At 37.4% G+C, this 20,893-nt stretch overlaps 2 protein-coding genes across 8 annotated transcripts in view; both read right to left on the reverse strand.

Annotated features, from left to right (window-relative positions):
- PTPN13 (protein tyrosine phosphatase non-receptor type 13) overlaps nt 1-20,893 on the reverse strand; it is a 225,054-nt gene that overhangs the window by 9,116 nt on the left and 195,045 nt on the right. For all 7 annotated transcript variants that reach the window (XM_082632173.1, XM_082632172.1, XM_082632169.1 and 4 more), the window contains 3 exons: nt 6,966-7,021; nt 2,974-3,080; nt 1,262-1,410 (listed from right to left, as the gene is read on the reverse strand). In XM_082632173.1, the coding sequence (XP_082488299.1) occupies nt 1,262-1,410; nt 2,974-3,080; nt 6,966-7,021 (312 nt within the window). The remainder of the gene's footprint in view (nt 1-1,261; nt 1,411-2,973; nt 3,081-6,965; nt 7,022-20,893) is intronic.
- LOC309810368 (transcription initiation factor TFIID subunit 13-like) lies at nt 9,278-9,762 on the reverse strand. The gene has a single exon (XM_082632341.1). The coding sequence runs from the start codon at nt 9,744-9,746 to the stop codon at nt 9,372-9,374; it is 375 nt and encodes a 124-aa protein (XP_082488467.1). The 5' UTR covers nt 9,747-9,762; the 3' UTR covers nt 9,278-9,371.

Below are 20,893 nucleotides of genomic sequence, written 5' to 3' on the forward strand. Positions count from 1 at the left end.
AGTCAACTAACTTTGTGAGGCAGCAGTTTGTATCTTAATTTGAAATTTCAGCTTAAAGATGTGTATAATTTCATTTTAGAAAAAAACTCCACAATTCATGAAAACAATTTTGGCTTAAAGTAATGAGCTGGAGCAGAATTTCTTGCATTATTGTCTCTGGGGTCACAGAATATTCCAAGTGGTAGAATTGTGGTAAGATAGTCCTAAATTCTAGAGTCAACTCTTTCTCACTTTTCATTCGCTCATTAATTGGTCCATCCATCCATCTAGCCATCCAAGTCAACCAATATACATTGAAAATGCCTACTATATGCAAGGCACTGTAGTAAGTGCTGGGGATACATTAGAGAGAAAGAAGATATGATTTGGGCTGTCCTGGAGACCACAGGCTACTGGGAGAAAGAGGCAGTAAAAGAGTAAACAAACAAATATTGTGATATATGCTTTGAAGAAATTAACAAGCTGCTGTGATACAGAAAAATAAACATCTGCTTTATAAAGGGTTGTGATGGAAGGTCTCTGAGATGGTAACATTTAAACTTAAGACCTTAAAGAAGAAATCCCGTCTGCAAAATGGAGAGAAAGAGTAGAACTTAACATTGTGAACCTGTTTCCAAATCCATACAATGGGATTTAAAAATAATTTGAGCATTATACACAAAGCATCTAGCACACTGTTGAAGCTCTCAGTAGGAGTTAGCTCCTTTCACTTCAGGGTCTACAAAAAGCTCAGGATGTGGGCAAGTAAGCAGATGGTTTGAGAGAGATGGGCAAGGTAGGCCCCCAAACCACAGTGGTGCAACATTATTCTTTGGCCTAATGGTAAGTAATGGATGGGGCCAGCAAGACCACAGGAGCAAGGCCTCTGAAGCACTGCTGCTTTGAACTGGGGGGCACATTCTTGGAGCTGTATTAAAATAAAAACTGTTGCTAACGATGAATCACATCTTTAGTGTATTAACTATGAAGTTTAGTTGGATGGTTGGAATTGATACTTGACTTTTTAAAAAATCTCTTTAGCCTTACATATGAGGATAATCTTCAGGGAGATTTATCAAGCTCTGAAGCTGCTAAAGAGATCCCTTTAAATCAATACTATTAGGATCCTAATTAGAAAAATTAATTTACTGCTAGAAATGACAAGATGGTGCTTTTATAGTTGGAAGTTGTAAAGTAATAGACATTTTCAAGATTCTTAAAATTTCTCCTAACCTTGCAGAAAACTTTGTTGGAGAAAGAACCATTGTCAAAAGCCCCTTACCTCTAGCTCCTTAGATGGAATTCCTTGATCTAGTAAACCCCGCAACATTCGAATGACTGATTTCAACTCCGTACCGGTGTATTTACTGGAGGGAAGCAGTTTGACAATGGGGAGTGTGGTGAGCTCCTCATCTGTCAGAAAGGGATGACCTAACAAGAAGATGGCAGTTGATTAAAAAAAAAAAAAAAATCCCCCCAGAATTGATTTAGCCAATAAGAGAGCTAATTTTAGCCAATAAGAGAACCAATTTGATCCTATTCTCGCTTCATCTATTTTTTACAAAAGTGAGAGTCTTTGAATTAATAAGGCAATAGAACTAACAAGTAGGCAGATAACTACAATCATCAAAGGAAAATCCTGGCCATAGCAAGATCCTTGTACCCAACCCTTAAGGGAACACCTCACTGACTGTTCAGAGTTCTTAAGGCTCTTGGCTGTCAATTACTTATAGCTTTTAAAGGAGTTTAAATTGTTTCTCTTTGCTTCTCTGGACCCAAATGGCACTGTTTACTTGATAAGAATGTATTTAGTCCTGTTTTTATTTTGCATTTAAATTAGCCTCCAAGCACATGGAGAAAAGATGAAGGGAGATGCTTCAGAAATTCCTTACAAGGGGACATGGCACTAGAAACACTGATTTCTCCCCTCTCTACCCACCCTTGGTACTCAGTGCCACTATCCCTGTCATTTGATAGTTTTCTCCATGCAAATGAAATCCTAAGGGTCTTTAGGAGTTTATCAAACAAGTGCTATCAATGTCTAAGAAAAGGTATGTGTCTAATTTAGTACCTGCTCTCCCTATGGAAAATGCTGATAACAGAAGGCAACAGTTATCCTGGAAAAAAGTAGGAGAGACTTCTTGCTATAGTCTGCACAAGTGTATCTTTAATTACATCAATCAGTTGATAAAAACATTTTGATGATGCAGCTACTATGCATGCAACAGTAATTCCAGGCACTGAGTGATCTCAAAAAGCTTGAGTTCTGTCTGGGGCGAAGACTAGTTGTGAATACAAAATCCAATCATATGAAATATCTGTAAACTTTTTACAGAACTGAGTGTGAATGCAACAGGAGCTCAGATGCTGGAGAGATGAACCTGGGTTACAGGATTTGAGCATTTCCATTGACACCAACAAACCAACTAAGTCAAAAAAGTGTTAATTCGACTCCTTTAATTTCTTTCAACAATGACTTCAAATTACAAAACTGTGTTCTTTCACTGCATTAATATAACATTTCTTTATACGAAGAAAAAGAAATAGAACGCTGGATAGAACTTCATTTATCTACTGGCTCAGTATAAAACAAGAGAGGCAGTAATAGTGAGGACAGACCAACTGACTCTTGCTCTTAAAAATTTTCCTATCTTTGAGCTATTCTTCCTACTTTACTATAAATAAAATGTGCTCCTAGATTTCTTATTCCAAGATGGCAAAATTGTGACTCTGTGTTTCCATTTAAAGTACTTACACATCTATTTACATGTTTTACTCCAAGCCACTGAGAATTTTAGCCTAATAACTGTGCAAATATCTGGTCAATAAATGAATGTTGATGTTTGTTTATGTGATTTAACTTTACGTATAGAACTTAATAATGCAGACATATGGTGAAATAACATATCCATATATTCTGAAAACTGTGATTTTCAAACACTTATTTTTTCTTCCTATAGTTTTTATTTTAAAAGTTGCTAATAAATTTCTTGCCTTTATTGGAATCTTCATGGTTTGTCACTTCTATTGGCAATTCATCACTTCCCCATGTTATTTCATCATCATCATCAGTCTTCTTTTCTGCTGACTTGTGAATTAAGCTATGACAACAAAACATTTATATTTTCTTCAGTTCTGTGTCCAAAATAAATTGAAATATTATGTCCTTGAACTACATATTTCTACTACAATTATTATGGTATTTAAAAATAGATTATCTGATTAAAAAACCTTAAATCCACAATTCCTAAAACTTATTGGTAGATATAAATTAAATTGAGGTACAGAATTGTTTAATATAGTTTAAATTTTGTCCTCAAACAAATCCCAAGTCTTTGAACCTTAGGTTGAAGGAGTCCTCTTGGGGATGGAGAAGGTGGTGGTTTGTTTCCACCCTTCCACTTGGATGCATGATTACAACTGTGTAAGTAGAGCTCTCTTTTGTTTTTTTTTTAACAGCTGTCTACTATTGTACTGTATGAATGATTCTTCATTTAATTACAGAAGTCCCTACTGATGGACATCAGTGTTTCACTACAATTGGGGGTGAAAAGGACACTCTGGTATCTGGGCACTCACTTAATGTAAAAAAACTCAGTACAAGTTCTCATTATTCTAGGGGTGCACAGCAGATGCCATCTCTCAGGTAAGGTGGGTGGCTAGAAAAGAGAAACTAGGTAGAAGAATAACATTTAGTGATCAGATGAGATGAAAAAGGATAATACAAAGGCCTGAATACATTTTTAACTTTCTGATGCTCAGGGGAACAAAGCAGAGTACATTTTGTCTGATGACAATATTATACACCATTAAGGCAGGACATGCACTAATGCTCCCAAAACATTGTAACAGGACAGCAATTATGCTGCTTTTATGGTGGATGCTTTCCTCTGCTCCAACTAATTGTACATCACACTTAACATGTAATCTGCAAGTTCTGCATCCATGAGGTCTTTTTGGTCTTCTAGCAAGTATGCTTTGTTTGGAAGGATATGTTTTGGAGATCCTCCCATAAGGATCCTCCCTTCTTTCTCATTCTTTTGAACAGCTGCTTAGTATTTCATTGTATGAGCACACTCTAATTTATTTTGTGTCTATTATGGTTTTTTACTACTATAAACAATGTTGCAATAAATATTCTTATAGAAATGCCTGCATACATATGGTAGTAGGATCAATTCTTAGAAATAAAATTGCTAGGTTGAAGGGAATGTACTACAGTTCTTTGAACCTATGACACGTATCATTGTAAGATATGCTATTCTGAATTAGGTCACAATGAGAGATACTTGGACTACCTATGTGCCAAACACCTGGAACAGCTGGCTGGGTTGTGGGTTCATAGACCCTGTCTTCACCCCCCAGTGACCCTGACCAGCCACAGGCCGTGAGGTCTCAGGGGGCCATTCCTGCAGTGGGGCCTGTGGTTGAAACATGGACTTCCTTGTCCCCAAGCAAATCTCTAGGAGTTTAGAACCCAGCGTTGACTAAGTCTCTGCTCGAAACCAGATCAGAACCATGGCTTAGGAGGGGCAGAGAGGAGAGACAGAGTGAATAATAAAGCAGGCAGGTAGTGAGGGCCACCATAAACTTCGCAGGAGTTCCTTCAAAGGCATTTCTGTTAACCGTACCCTTCTGAGATCTACATGTCCTTCATGTTCCTTCGAGGCTGTTTTTGTCTGTTTTGTGGCTTTTCCCCCCTTCATTGTTATTTAAAAAATAAAATAGTTTATATATACATCAGCAAGCAGAAGAGTGTTTAGACTTTTTTTCTTTTTGGCAGATGAAGTATGGGAAGCAAAAGCCTTCTGAGGTTCTGGTCTAGTTGTGTTATAAAGTTGAGCGTGGCCCTGCGTGCTGGAACTCTTAAACAGGTCAGCTGCCGTCACCCCATTTTTTCACACAATGCCCAGGAGATAGGCTCCCAACAGGCCACTCTGAGGCCAACCTTATTTGGCAGAGAGGGAGTCTGTGAAGTCCCAGGCATTTAGGGCTGCGTGGGACATTTAGGGACTAGGACAAGGTGGTGGTAGAGGTGGACAAGTGGACGAGGCTCAGGGCCCGGCCCGCCCACCCCCAGCTTTAATCAGAGGAGTCCAGTATTTGTCTGTTTCTAGGTAGTAGCTGTGTGGCCTTGGGCCACAGCACGTTCCTGTGTGCCAGATACCACTCTAAGTTCTTGAGGCGTATTGGTCATTTAATCCTCGCACAATCTAGGAGGTAGACAGATACTATCCCTGTTTTAGAGATGAGCACAGGTAATTTGCTCAAGATCACAGAGTAAGTGACAAAGCCAGGACACAAACTGGGCAGCTGGATTCCAAGCCCATGTTCTTAATCTCTACCAGTTTGCCTCCCAACTGACATGGGTTTGCTCACACTCTCTCATTTTCTCTCTTTTCCTTCTATTTATCTCCCATATTGGCCTCTGCACTTCCCCTCTGGCCCTCTCCAATTCATTCTCCACAGTACATACCTTATCATGTTAGTCCACTGCTTAAAAAACTCCATGGCCCCCATTTCTCTTGGGATAAAGGCCAAGGTCCTTATCCTGCTCCCTTCTCATCTTGGGCCCCTCTCCTGTTTGCTGTCAGCCACTCTGGTCTAGTTCAGGCCCTCAGGTGGCTCTGTGCCCTCTCCTGCCCTGGGGTCTTTGCAGACGCTGTTCCTCTGCTTGGACAGCTCCACGCCATCCTTCCCCTACCCCTACCCCTGTCCTAGGCAACTCCTGTTCATGCTTCAGAACATAAATGTTTCTTCATGGAGAAATCTCACCTACTACTGTCTGAGAACATCAAGCCCCCAGGTGATATCCTCTCACAGTTTGTCATGACTTTTTACAATAAACAGCATTTTTCATGGTCTATGATGATTTATTTGTGGGATTATTTGATTAATATTTGCCTTTATGCTGGACTGTGAGTTCCTTGGGTTAAGGAACTTCTTTGTCTTGTTAACAGTGTATTTCAAGCACATTGTCTGGTTTATATTAGGTGCTCAATAAATATCTGGAAAATAATAATAGTAAAAAAAGATACGCTATTACTTTGCTTACATTAAGAAATAATATCAGACTATAATTTTATGACCCTTCATGAGACGTTAAAATTTTTAAAAAGTGTTTCCAAGAATCAGTAACATGTTAATAAAATCTGTATGTTAATAGTGTTTTCAATTTGCCACCCGAAGAATTTATACTAATTTATTCTTCCTCCCTTCCCCTGTTGACAGGGAAGAACCTGTATCTTATTACTATTGGTGGCTGGCCCAGATATTTGCTGATCTTTTAAATATAAGACTATGCATTTCTATGTTAACAATATGTACCCCCTGTCTAACTTTACTTAGTGAAAAATTCACTGTCAATTTGCTTTTCTAGGAAAATGGAAATAGCTCCCTTTGACTGTTTGGTTATCATTTAATATGAAGCAAAATTTATGTACAACCACTTTGTTGGCCAACAATATATATAAACTCTTCCTGAGACATCATTTAGTGTTACAAAAAATCTTATTTTATATTAGAAACCGTTTTCAAAAAGAAAAACATTTGTGGGGGGTTTAAAATGTTTCTTACCTTCTTTGGTTTTATTTTCTTATTAAAGAATGAAATTTGTGAAGTATAGAAAAATTTAGAGAAACAGAAAAATAGGTTACCTATAATCACACCAGGAGAAGCTACTATCATCATTGCCGGCACATTTCCTTTTAGACTTTTCTTGCATTTTTTCTGATGGTCAAGAAAATACATTGCTTTTTTTGAGCAATGGCATAACAAACACATTGTCACATGTCACTAGAACCTCCTTGTAACAACATTCAGAAACATTTTTAATATTCAACCATAGCTCCATAATCTACTCAATAAGTCTCATTTGACTGGAAAAGACACATTAATTTAAAAATCAACATCTAAATGGAAATCTTGAGAGCACTTCTAGAAAGAGAATGAAAGTGTTATAAATATTTGAAAAATAGTTTTTTTACCTTTCAGTTTTAACTTTTTCTTCACAGTATTCTTCACAGCCATTCATTTTGGTAGACTACAACAGAGAAACCAAAATCAAATTAGCCCATTGTACCAAAAAAACAAACCAAAAACAATCTTATATAATGTTCAATTTTATTTCCTATATTTACTGTTATTATTCATCATCATGTTACAAAGACACACGACATTCAATTAATGCATGCCAAACTGTGGCTAAGGCATCTACAGTGGCACAAGAGTTTTGGCTGGCTCCACTTATTCACCTCACACTCATCTTGGCTTTTCATTCATTTCTTTTTATATATATATAAATTTATTTATTTTATTTATTTTTGGCTGCATTGGGTCTTCATTGCTGCGTGAGGGCTTTCTCTAGTTGTGGCGAGCGGGGGCTACTCTCTCTTGCGGTGCACAGGCTTCTCATTACGGTGGCTTCTCCTGTTGCGAAGCACGGGCTCTAGGTGCGTGGGCTTCAGTAGCTGTGGCTCGTGGGCTCTAGAGCGCAGGCTCAGTAGTTGTGGTGCACGGGCTTAGTTGCTCTGCGGCATGTGGGATCTTCCCAGACCAGGGCTCGAACCCGCATCCCCTGCATCAGCAGGCGGATTCTTAACCACTGTGCCACCAGGGAAGTCCCTTTCATTTCTTATATAAGGGATATGAATGTATAGAGGTAAGGAAAAAGAAAAAGGAAAATCTAACGAAACAATTAGATGTGCATATGTTTTTACACTGCTTCAAATTTTATTTTATTTTTTTGCAGTATGCGGGCCTTTCACTGTTGTGGCCTCTCCCGTTGCCGAGCACAGGCCCCGGACACGCAGGCTCAGCGGCCATGGCTCACGGGCCCAGCCGCTCCATGGCATGTGGGATCCTCCAGGACTGGGGCACGAACCCACGTCCCCTGCATTGGCAGGAGAAGTCTCAACCACTGCGCCACCAGGGAAGCCCCCACTACTTCAATTTTAAAATCTAAAATTTCCAATGTGTTAAATTACCTTGCCCATTTATTTAATTTTTAAAATTTCAAATTAAAGTATAGTTGATTTACAATGTTTTGTTAGTTTCTGCTGTACAGCAAAGTGATTCACATACACACACACATATATATACACACACATGTATATTCTTTTTCATGTTCTTTTCCATTATGGTTTATTACAGAATATTGAATATTGAATATAGTTCCCTGTGCTATCCCTCTCCCACCCCTTTTCCCCTTTGGTAACCATCAAGTTTTCTATAACTGTGAGTCTGTTTCTGTTTTGTAAGTAAGTTCATTTGTATCATATTTTTTTCTTTTTAATTTTTCATACTTTATTCCTTATACTGATAGGTTAAGAAAGTAAAGTTTTCCTAAGTACTAATTCATAGATAATGTTTATAAGCGGGACACAAAACATTCAGTTTCACAAACAGTAATATCCAATGATCCCCTTAAATGCAATTTTAATCCTTACTTTAAGCTAAGTGCAAGAATAATACAATAAGCTAAATACGCACAAAACCTGTATATGCTGAACTACAAAAGTGGTTTCCATAGCCACACATGGTCTTAGTCAAGTACACATTTCCACAATGAACAAGTACTAACAAATAAGTTAATAAAACACTACCCCAAATGCTTATCCTGCCATCAGCTTTTTTCAGCAATGCCATCCCTGCTACTGAAAGCACTTATTTTTAGAAGCTTTGACCTGGGAAAATGAGTTCTCTTAAAAACTGACAAATAGTATAAGCCCTGAAGATTTTAAATCAAATAAGTCTTCCAACACAGAAGCATTCAAAGGAAAGTTTTAGTTTCTCAAAAATAAAAAAAATAAAATAAAAAATCACTCTTGTTATCTAAAGAAAAGAGTATTAAAACAAATTATCTTAAGACAAACACTCCTAAAAAAGGTTGTATTTTCTATCATTTCCTCCTTAAAGGTTGCATTTTCTATCATTTTCTCCTTAAAAGTCTTTTAATAACTTAAGACTACTATAATCTAAAAATTTTAGAATACATGAAACATATGTCTTAGCGATCAAAGGTACCATTGAGATTTCACATATTAAACAGCTACAGTAAAGCCTACAATGGCACAAGTACACCTAATACATAAATATTAATTCCTCATTTAGATGGTCAAAAATCAGAAGGAATTGAATGGTTTGCAAGGTACTTTGACTTACATGTGGTCATTAAAATCCAGTAATTAATTCAAAGTATGGTAATATAATGGCAGGCAATTAAAGGCTCAAATATCACTCTAAAATTGAAGACATGAAAATAAAGACTGAAAACGTTGTGGTTCTCTATCTTTCATTCACATGGCTAGATATCAGAACCTTACTGTGGAAAATATAGTTATTAAATATGGTTTCCCCAGAAAATAATGAAGCTTCAGAAAGTACAAAAAGTGTCAAGATCCATAGTTTGCTTCATCAAATGCTTTTCTAGCTTGTTTCAATTCTTCATTCATAGTAAGCAAGTCTTTAACCCTAGCAAACTTTCTTGGGTCCTTTCGAATCAAGAAGACGCTATCTTCAACTTGTACCCGACCTTGTCTTCCAATTGACATTGCCTTGTGAGTCATTTCGGTGATGAACTCTATGACAAGGTCTTCAAGAATATCTACTGACTCAGTATAAGGATTCTGGTCATCCCCAAACCCATATATCATATACTGTAATTCTTTAGAAAAAAGTCTCTTTCTTTCACCCTGTCCACCTTCTGCACTTCCTCCAATTTCTTCATTTTCTTCCTCAAAGGTGGGGTCTTCTTCTTCATCTGCCATCCCAGAAGCCAGCCACCTCCAGGGCCTGTATCATATTTTAGATTACACATATAAGGGCTATCATATTTGCCCTTTTATTTTTTAAAGCGAGGGGTGTCTCCCTAGGAAACTGAGATCAATCACGTCGTACTTTAACTGAGCATGGTGTCACAGAGACCCAAGTCCTGCAGAAGCAGTTTGCTACAATCAGAAGGAGATGCCAAGTTGCATTCTTACATGGTTAACCTTACATTTAAATCTTCATTAGGACAAATTATCTTAAATGGGAAATTCCTTCCATTTCAAGACCCTGCATTATCTGGCCTCTGTCTACCTCTACAATCCATCTGGTTTTACTCTCCTCTTCACTAACTAGGCTTCAAACTGATGGGCCTTTCTTTTAGCTCTTCAAAATCGCTCTTTTTTTCACTTTTTCCTTGTTTAATCTAAGTGTCTTTACCTTCTGAGGATGTTTCCTAACCACCCAGTCTAAAAGTGGGTCTCCCTGGTATTCTCTTTCGTAGCGCTTTTTAAAACTTCATACACCTTGTCACAACTTGTAATTGTGTGTTTATTTGACCTTTTAGGTACAGACTCTGTAGAGTTAAAATGTATCTATAATTAAGTTACTCTGATATCAATTTCAGTTTATCTGAGGGAAACACAGAACTTCTATGGCGGAAGAAATAAAGTAGATTGTTTTTATCCACTGACAACTGAAAAAAAAGTTTCTTAGACCTTATCCGTTTTTTAAAAAAAATAAATTTGTTTTTCGCTGTGTTGGGTCTTCGTTGCTGCGTGTGGGCTTTCTTTAGTTGCAGCGAGCGGGGGCTGCTCTTCGTTGCAGTGTGCGGGCTTCTCATTGCGGTGGCTTCTCTTGTTGTGGAGCATGGGCTCTAGGTGCACGGGCTTTAGCAGTTGCAGCACGCGGGCTTAGTTGCTCTGCAGCATGTGGGATCTTCCCAGACCAGGGCTTGAACCCATGTCCCCTGCATTGGCAGGCGGATTCTTAACCACTGAGCCACCAGGGAAGCCCCCCTTATCTGTTTTTAGAAGCTGATAATTTTAGTCTGGGTTAAAACTTTTTTCCAGGTAAAGTCATTTGGATTTCTTATTCCCCATCATAATACTGATGTAGGAATCACCATGTGTGCAATCATTTTGCAAAGTATACAGCCTTTTATAAAAGTGTTATTGGGCTGCCCTGGTGGCACAGTGGTTAAGAATCCGCCTGCCAATGCAGGGGGCACAGGTTCGAGCCCTGGGCCTAGAAGATCCCACATGCCGCGGAGCAACTAAGCCCGTGCGCCACAACTACTGAGCCTGCGCTCTAGAGCCTGTGAGCCACAACTACTGAAGCCCACACACCTACAGCCCGTGCTCTGCAACAAGAGAAGCCACCACAATGAGAAGCCCGCAGACCACAACAAAGAGAAAGCCCACACGCAGCAACGAAGACCCAATGCAGCCAAAAATAAATAAATTTATTAAAAGAGTAAAGTGTTATTATTAAAATGAGATAAAGCTCAATTGGAAATACACTATAGCAATACTTGTATTAACCGATTTTTCACTATTTTTGCAAAGTTTACCTATGTATGGTTTGGGGGTGGGTCAGTCTCTCTTCTCATTCTGGATTGTAGGCTCTTTGGAAGAGAAGGAGGCTGTAGTATTGCCTCAAGGAAAAGATTTAAGGTTTTTATCATGGCCAGCCTGTTTGAAGGTTAGTTTGTAATCCTACTGCTCAAAGAATCCAGATCCAGTAACTTGAAGAGTAGGGGAGGTATCCGCTGGATCTAGGACCAGCTACATAATTTTTAGTGCCCAGTGCCAGATGAAAATAGCTTTCTTTGGCATGGCATGTAAGTCATTTCATGAACCCATCCCTGCCTATCTCTTAAGCCTTAGCTTTCAAGACACCATGTGATACCCTAATAGCAATGATTTAGTGCCCTGAATTTTCCATGTTGATCCAGACCTTTGTACCTTTGCTGAGAAGCTCCTCGGTATGGAATGCTCTTTCCCATTTTATCTCACCTATCAAAATCTTTAAAATGCTAATTCTCTAGGAGGCTTTAATAACCATACCCACATACTCCTGTATAGCCCCTATATTCCCTAATTCTTTATAATCCTCTCTGAACTCCACAGACACTCCATAAAAAAGCAGGATAAGTTTTACTATAGCTTACTATAGTTTTTTGTAGAGTTGAAAGTAAAATTATATGATATTAATTTCAATTTATTTGTGGGAAATCAGAGCTTCCATGGAGGAAGAAAATTTACTTATTTGCATGTGTACATCTCCCAAATTGACTGCTAGATTGTACAAGCAAATTTAGGACAGAAACCCTGACGTCTCTTCTTACCCTGTTATCCCCACAATAATCAAACAAGTTCAGCAACAGCTGAAGTGAAGAGTTTTGAAACTTTCGGTAGTAATTTACAATAATGTATATGACTGGCATTCATTCCTTCATTCACAAATAACACACATTGGCCTGAAGTACTTCACTAAGACGTAGAGTAGTACCCCTTTATCTGAGGGGTGATACGTTCCAAGACACCCAGTGAATGCCTGAAACCACAGAAAGTGCTGAACTCTGTTTTCTGTTCATGTCTTCTACTCACAAATTGAATGCCTCTTCCATCTTAACTAAGCATTTTTCACGCACTGTGGCCTTAACTTTTTCAGTTTGAGGTGCAACAGCAAAACCAGCACAAATTTCTTTTTCCTTCTTCACAATTTCGCAGATAGATTTGTTCTTACCGTAGATCTTAGCAACTAACCTCAGCATACGATTTTTCTCTTTCCTTATGAAGTAGAGAACTTTCACCTTTTCACTTAAAGGAAGCACTTATGGCTTCTCTTTGGTAATATCCAGATTGCCAGCATCACTACTCTTGTACTGCAGGGCCATCATTGAATAAGAGTGACATGAACACGAACACTTCGATACTGCAATGACCGCTCCGATAACCAAGATGGCTACTAAGTGACTAATGGGCAAGATACATTGGACAAAGGGATGATTTATGTCCTGGGTGGGATGGAGTAAGACAGAGCAAGATTTCATCTCACTACTTAGAATGACACACCATTTAAAACACGAATTGTTTATTTCTGGAATTTCCATTTAACATTCTCCAACTGTGGTTGACCGTAAGTAACTGAAACCCCCGAAAGTGAAACTGTAGATGGGGGGCAGGGGGCTACTGTAGTCAACTATAGAGACAATTAATTGCAGCAGAGGGACAAATGCAACGACTTGCACAAGTAGCTATCAGAGGGACAATCTTTCTTTTTAAAAAGGACATTCCTCTACTTTTTATAATACCAGTGGACAGCACCTTAACTTTTGACACATGATAAAACTTTCAGGGTTGCAAAATATACTGTTAAGAACCAATTCAGTAAATAATCATTTGTTTAGGGTGATTCCCAACGTGGCACACTTACAAAGTTCTGAATATTTAAAAAAACTCTAAGGAACTCTTAAAACTACTCAAATGTAGGTAATATTCGAGAAATGTTAAGATGAAACAAAACTTTTCTAGAATACTGGTTCAGTCTTTTTTTCAGCAATGGAGATTAGTCATATTTGTCTCTTTTGAATTTGCCTTCTTATGAATATAATTACCACTGTGACTTTAACACATTTAGATTTTGAAACACATGAAACTTTTTCATGTTTTTATTTCAGTACCTTGTGTCCTCTTTTCCTAAATTTGTTTTTTGCTTTCTTTGTTTTGCTTACCATTAGTCAAAATCTCTTCTAAAGCAGAAGTCTCATGTATACAAGTGCTAATTTGTTTTTCAGGATGGACTGGCCCAAAATACTTGGTCTTAAACATCTTGAATTCTCAAGACACAAATTTGTGGGCTCTATACTTTGGTGGCAGGACAACTTATGTATTATTTACATAATATTTCCTAATACCTGGTAGGAATATTCTCCCCCCACGAACCTTAATTTTTAGATTTGTTCTGGATAGTTTTACATCCTAATTCTACTATGTAAACTTTAGAATGATTTCACAAAGCCACTCTGCCTCTCATTAAAACAAACAATGAAACAAAACAGAAACCTCAAAATATTTTATGGGACCATATTTAATTTAGGGGTGAATCTAGGGAGAACGTAAATTTTAGATTTTTTCTATCAAAGAACAAGGAATGTTTTTCTTGAATACTTCTTTTGTGCTTCTCTGTAGAGCTTTAAAGTATTCATAATATAAATATGTACACTTTTGGCTGAATTTATGCCTAGAGCTCTTGTTTTGTAACTATTGTGAATAAAGTTTTATTTGATTATACATATATATGTAAATTTTACATATCCACACAAAGATGTGCACATGACTGTTTTTTTCTTTTTAAAAATTTATTTTATTTATTTATTTATTTTTGGCTGCATTGGGTCTTGGTTGCTGCACACGGACTTTCTCTAGTTGTGGCAAGCAGGGGCTACTCTTTGTTGTGGTGCACAGGTTTCTTGTTGCGGTGGCTTCTCTTGTTGCAGAGCATGGGCTCTAGGCGTGTGGGCTTCAGAAGCTGTGGCACGCAGGCTCAGGAGTTGTGGCACACGGGCTCAGTTGCTCCACGGTATGTGGGATCCTTCCAGACCAGGGATCGAACCTGTGTCCCCTGCATTGGCAGGCGAATTCTCAACCACTGTGCCACCCAGGAAGCCCTTGATTATATTTTATAAGTTGTTAAGGCAAAGACTGTGTTATAAACTGACCCGTGTCCCCCCAAAGTTCACAGGTTGAAGCCCTAGCCTGCAATGGGACTGTATTTGGAAATAGGGTCTTTACGGAGATAACTGAGGCTAACTGAGGTCATGAGGATGGTCCTCTAATCCAATAGGATTGGTGTCCTTACAAGAAGAGGAAGAGACGCCAGGAGTGTGTGCACACAAAGGAAAGACCATGTGAGGACACAGCTAGAAGAGAGCTGCCTGCAAGCCAAGGAGAGAGGTCTTGTCAGAAACCAAACCTGCTAACAACTTGATCGTAGACATCCAGCCTCCAGAACTGTGAAAAGATACATTTTCTCTCTCTTTTTTTAAGCCCTCAGGTTATGGTGTTTTGTTATGGCAGCCCAAGCAAACTAGAACAGACTACAAACTCAAATGCCTGAAAGAATCAGGAAAATAATATAAACCTTTGAAATGCTGGGGTTGAGAGCATAACTGTGTCTTGTGAGACCTAGAATTTACATTATAAAGAAATAGGAATCTTTGCTGCATTACTGTTTATAATAAATTTAATACTCATAATATATAGTCAATTTAATAAATTATGGTATAGCTATGCAAGAGAATAATAGGGAAGAATTAGAAAGTATGAGACAGAGAGGGCAGACAGCAGAAGCAAAAAGAACTACAATCCTGCAGCCTGTGGAACAAAAACCACATTCACAGAAAGATAGACAAGATGAAAAGGCAGAGGGCTATGTACCAGATGAAGGAACAAGATAAAACCCAAGAAAAACAACTAAATGAAGTGGAGATAGGCAACCTTCCAGAAAAAGAATTCAGAATAATGATAGTGAAGATGATCCAGGACCTCGGAAAAAGAATGGAGGCAAAGATCGAGAAGATGAGAGAAATGTTTAACAAAGACCTAAAAGAATTAAAGAACAAACAAACAGAGATGAACAATACAATAACTGAAATGAAAACTACACAAGAAGGAATCAATAGCAGAATAACTGAGGCAGAAGAACAGATAAGTGACCTGGAAGACAGAGTGGTGGAATTCACTGCTGCAGAACAGAATAAAGAAAAAAGAATGAAAAGAAATGAAGACAGACTAACAGACCTCTGGGACAACATTAAAAGTGACAACATTCGCATTATAGGTGTCCCAGAAGGAGAAGAGAGAGAGAAAGGACCCAAGAAAATATTTGAAGAGATTATAGTCGAAAACTTCCCTAACATGGGAAAGGAAATAGCCACCCAAGTCCAGGAAGCCCAGCGAGTCCCATACAGGATAAACCCAAGGAGAAACATGTCAAGACATATAGTAATCAAATTGGAAAAAATTAAAGAAAAATCATTGAAAGCAGCAAGGGAAAAATGACAAATAACATACAAGGGAACTCCCATAAGGTTAACAGCTGATTTCTCAGCAGAAACTCTACAAGCCAGAAGGGAGTGGCATGATATACTTAAAGTGATGAAAGGGAAGAACCTACAACCAAGATTACTCTACCTGGCAAGGATCTCATTCAGATTCGATGGAGAAATCAAAAGCTTTACAGATAAGCAAAAGCTAAGAGAATTCAGCACTGCCAAACCAGCTCTACAACAAATGCTAAAGGAACTTCTCTAAGTGGGAAACAAAAGAAGAAAAGAACCTACAAAAACAAACCCAAAACAATTAAGAAAATGGTCATAGGAACATACATATCGATAATTACCTTAAACGTGAATGGATTAAATGCTCCAACCAAAAGACACAGGCTTGCTGAATGGATACAAAAAGAAGACCCATTATATGCTGCCTACAAGATAATTACCTTAAACGTGAATGGATTAAATGCTCCAACCAAAAGACACAGGCTTGCTGAATGGATACAAAAAGAAGACCCATTATATGCTGCCTACAAAAGACCCACTTCAGACCTAGGGACACATACAGACTGTAAGTGAGGGGATGGAAAAAGATACTTCATACAAATGGAAATCAAAAGAAAGCTGGAGTAGCAATACTCATATCAGGTAAAATAGACTTTAAAATAAAGAATGTTACAAGAGACAAGGAAGGACACTACATAATGATCAAGGGATCATTGATGATTCATCAAGAAGAAGATATAACAATTATAAATATATATGCACTCAACATAGGAGCACCTCAATATATAAGGCAACTGCTAACAGCTATAAAAGAGGAAATTGACAGTAACACAATAATAGTGGGGGGATGTTAACACCTCACTAACACCAATGGACAGATCATCCAAAATCAAAATAAATAAGGAAACAGAAGCTTTAAATGACACAATAGACCAGATAGATTTAATTGATATTATAGGACATTCCATCCAAAAACAGCAGATTACACTTTCTTCTCAAGTGCGCATGGAAATTCTCCAGGATAGATCACATCTTGGGTCACAAATCAAGCCTCAGTAAATTAGAAAAAACTGAAACCATATCAAGCATCTTTTCTGACCACAAATGCTATGAGATTAGAAATGAATTACAGGGAAAGAAATGTAAAAAATACAAACACATGGAGGCTAAACAATACGTTACTCAATAACCAAGAGATCACTGAAGAAATCAAAGAGGAAATAAAAAAATACCTAAGACAAATGACGATGAAAATACGACGATCCAAAACCTATGGGATGCAGCAAAAGCAGTTTTAAGAGGGAAGTTTATAGCTATACAAGCCTACCTCAAGAAACAAGAAAAATCTAAAAGAAAAAATCTAACCTTACACCTAAAGGAACTAGAGAAAGAAGAACAAACAAAACCCAAAATTAGCAGAAGGAAAGAAACCATAAAGATCAGAGAAGAAATAAATGAAACAGAAACAAAGAAAACAATAGCAAAGATCAATAAAACTAAAGGCTGGTTCTCTGACAAGATAAACAAAGTTGATAAACCATTAGCCAGACTCATCAAGAAAAAGAGGGACAGGACTCAAGTCAATAAAATTAGAAATGAAAAGGAGAAGTTACCAAAGACACCACAGAAATACAAAGCATCCTAAGAAACTACTACAAGCAACTCTATGCCAAACAAAACGGACAACCTGGAAGAAATGGACAAATTCTTAGAAAGGTATTATCTTCCAAGACTGAACCAGAAAGAAACAGAAAATATGAACAGATCAATCACAAGTAATGAAATTGAAACTGTGATTAAAAATCTTCCAACAAACGAAAGTCCAGGACCAGATGGATTCACAGGTGAATTCTATAAAACATTTAGAGAAGAGCTAACACCCAGTCTTCTCAAACTCTTCCAAAAAACTTCAGAGAAAGGAACACGCCCAAATGCATTCTATGAGGCCACCAAAACCCTGATACCAAAACCAGACAAAGATACTACAAAAAAAGAAAATTACAGACCAATATCAGTGATGAATATAGATCCAAAAATCTTCAACAAAATACTAGCAAAGAGAATCCAGCAACACATTAAAAGGATCATACACCATGATCAAGTGGGATTTATCCCAGGGATGCACGGATTCTTCAATATATGCAAATCAATGTGATGTACCATATTAACAAATTGAAGAATAAAAACCATATGATCATCTCAATAGATGCAGAAAAAGCTTTTGACAAAATTCAAGACCCATTTATGATAAAAACTCTCCAGAAAGTGGGCACAGAAGGAAACTACCTCAACATAATAAAGGCCATATATGACAAACCCACAGCAAACATCATTCTCAATGGTGAAAAACTGAAAGCATTTCCTCTAAGATCAGGAACAAGACAAGGATGGCCACTCTCACCACTATTATTCAACATAGTTTTGGAAGTCCTAGCCATGGCAATTAGAGAAGAAAAAGAAATAAAAGGAATACAAATTGGAAGAGAAGAAGTAAAACTGTCACTGTTTGCAGATGACATGATACTATACATAGAGAATCCTAAAGATGCCAGTAGAAAACTACTAGAGCTAATCAATGAATTTGGTAAAGTTGCAGGATACAAAATTAATGCACAGAAATCTCTTGCATTCCTTTACATTAATGAGGAAAAATCTGAAAGAGAAATTAAGGAAACACTCCCATTTACCATTGCAACAAAAAGAATAAATACCTAGGAATAAACCTACCTAGGGAGACAAAAGACCTGTATGCAGAAAACTATAAGACACTGATGAAAGAAATTAAATATAATACCAACAGATGGAGAGATACACCAAGTTCTCGGATTGGAAGAATCAATATTGTGAAAATGACTATACTACCCAAAGCAATGTACAGATTCAATACAATCCCTATCAACTTACCAATGGCATTTTTTACAGAACTAGAACAAAAAATCTTAAAATTTGTATGGAGACACAAAAGACCCCGAATAGCCAAAGCAGTCTTGAGGGAAAAAAACGGAGCTGGAGGAATCAGATTCCCTGACTTCAGACGATATTACAAAGCTACAGTAATCAAGACAATATGGTACTGGCACAAAAACAGAAACATAGATAAATGGAACAAGATAGAAAGCCCAGAGACACACCCATGCACCTACGATCAGCTAATCTATGACAAAGGAGGCAATGATATACAATGGAGAAAAGACAGTCTCTTCAATAAGTGATGCTGGGAAAACTGGACAGCTACATGTAAAAGAATGAAATTAGAACACTCCCTAACACCATATAGAAAAATAAACTCAAAATGGATTCGAGACCTAAATGTAAGACCGGAGACTATAAAACGCTTAGAGGAAAACATAGGAAGAACACTCTTTGACATAAATCACAGCAAGATCTTTTTTGATCCACCTCCTAGAGTAATGGAAATAAAAACAAAAATAAACAAGTGGGAACTAATGAAACTTCAAAGCCTTTGCACAGCAAAGGAAACCATAAACAAGCCGAAAAGACAACCCTCAGAATGGGAGAAAATATTTGCAAATGAATCAACGGACAAAGGATTAATCTCCAAAATATATAAACAGCTCATGCAGCTCAATATTAAAGAAACAAACAACCCAGTCCACACATGGGCAGAAGACCTAAATAGACATTTCTCCAAAGAAGACATACAGATGGCCAAGAAGCACATGAAAAGCTGCTCAACATCACTAATTATTAGAGAAATGCAAATCAAAACTACAATGAAGTATCACCTCACACCAGTTAGAATGGGTATCATCAGAAAATCTACAAACAACAAATGCTGGAGAGGGTGTGGAGAAAAGGGAACCCTCTTGCACTGTTGGTGGGAATGTATATTGATACAGCCACTATGGAGAACAGTACGGAGGTTCCTTAAAATACTAAAAATAGAATAACCATATGATCCAGCAATCCCACTACTGGGCATATACCCAGAAAAAACTATAATTCAAAAAGACACATACACCCCAATGTTCATTGCAGCACTATTTACAATAGCCAGGTCATGGAAGCAACCTACATGCCTATCAACAGATGAATGGAGAAAGAAGATGTGGTACATATATATAATGGAATATTACTCAGCCATAAAAAGGAACTAAATTGAGTCATTTGTTGAGACGTGGATGGATCTAGAGACTGTCATACAGAGTGAAGTAAGTCAGAAAGAGAAAAACAAATATCGTATATTAATGCATGTATGTGGAACCTAGAAAAATGGTACAGATGAACCGGTTTGCAGGGCAGAAGTTGAGACACAGATGTAGAGAACAAATGTATGGACACCAAGGGGGGAAAGCCAAGGGGGGGTGGGGATGGTGGTGTACTGAATTGGGCGATTGGGATTGACATGAATACACTGATGTGTATAAAATTGATGACTAATAAGAAGCTGCTGTATAAAAAAATAAAATTCAAAAATTAAAAAAAACAAACGAACTAATAGTAAACTCTCTTTGGGTTATTTGTATGGAAATATGTTAATATAAATGTTTCAGACATTACATGAAAATCCTAAAAATCTTATAGGTTCTGGTATAATGTTATAAGTCATAATTCTAGTTTACTTTAAAATATATCTCGGAAGTAACTAAATTTGCCTGTCAATTGCATTATTATGAACTTTCATCAAATCTTAAACCGTGGTCATTTTTAAGTGTTTTGTCATTTACAGACCATTATGGGTTTACTCTGATGATTTTGCAAAAATGTTCCTATAAAAGGATTTCATCTTCAAGGAATTCATTGAAAAGACTGACAAGTACAGGTTTCTTGTAACTGACTATACTGCTGAACTGAATGAATAAGCATTTACAGAACTCTAATGGAAAACTGATGAATTCATAAAAGTGCTAACAAAAGATCAAGATGAAAAAAATTAATTACATGGAACTGAGTGAACTGATGTGGATGATTATAATTTTTGTGACTTTCTGTTTGAATAAAAAAAATGTGATGTAAATTTATGTAAAAAGAACTTAATGTAAAACAATGCCACTCTTCTCACATATTTTCTCTTGTTTTGGAAAATATAGATATTTTCTGTTAAAAACGTGATTTATGCTG

This window comes from Mesoplodon mirus (genome assembly GCF_964341445.2).
Source record: "Mesoplodon mirus genome assembly, chromosome: 2".
Classification (NCBI taxonomy): Eukaryota; Metazoa; Chordata; class Mammalia; order Artiodactyla; family Ziphiidae; genus Mesoplodon; species Mesoplodon mirus.

Bases quoted from the DNA above. Each gene is read 5' to 3' on its own strand.
- LOC309810368 (XM_082632341.1), bottom strand. From the start codon at position 9,746: ATGGCAGATGAAGAAGAAGACCCCACCTTTGAGGAAGAAAATGAAGAA.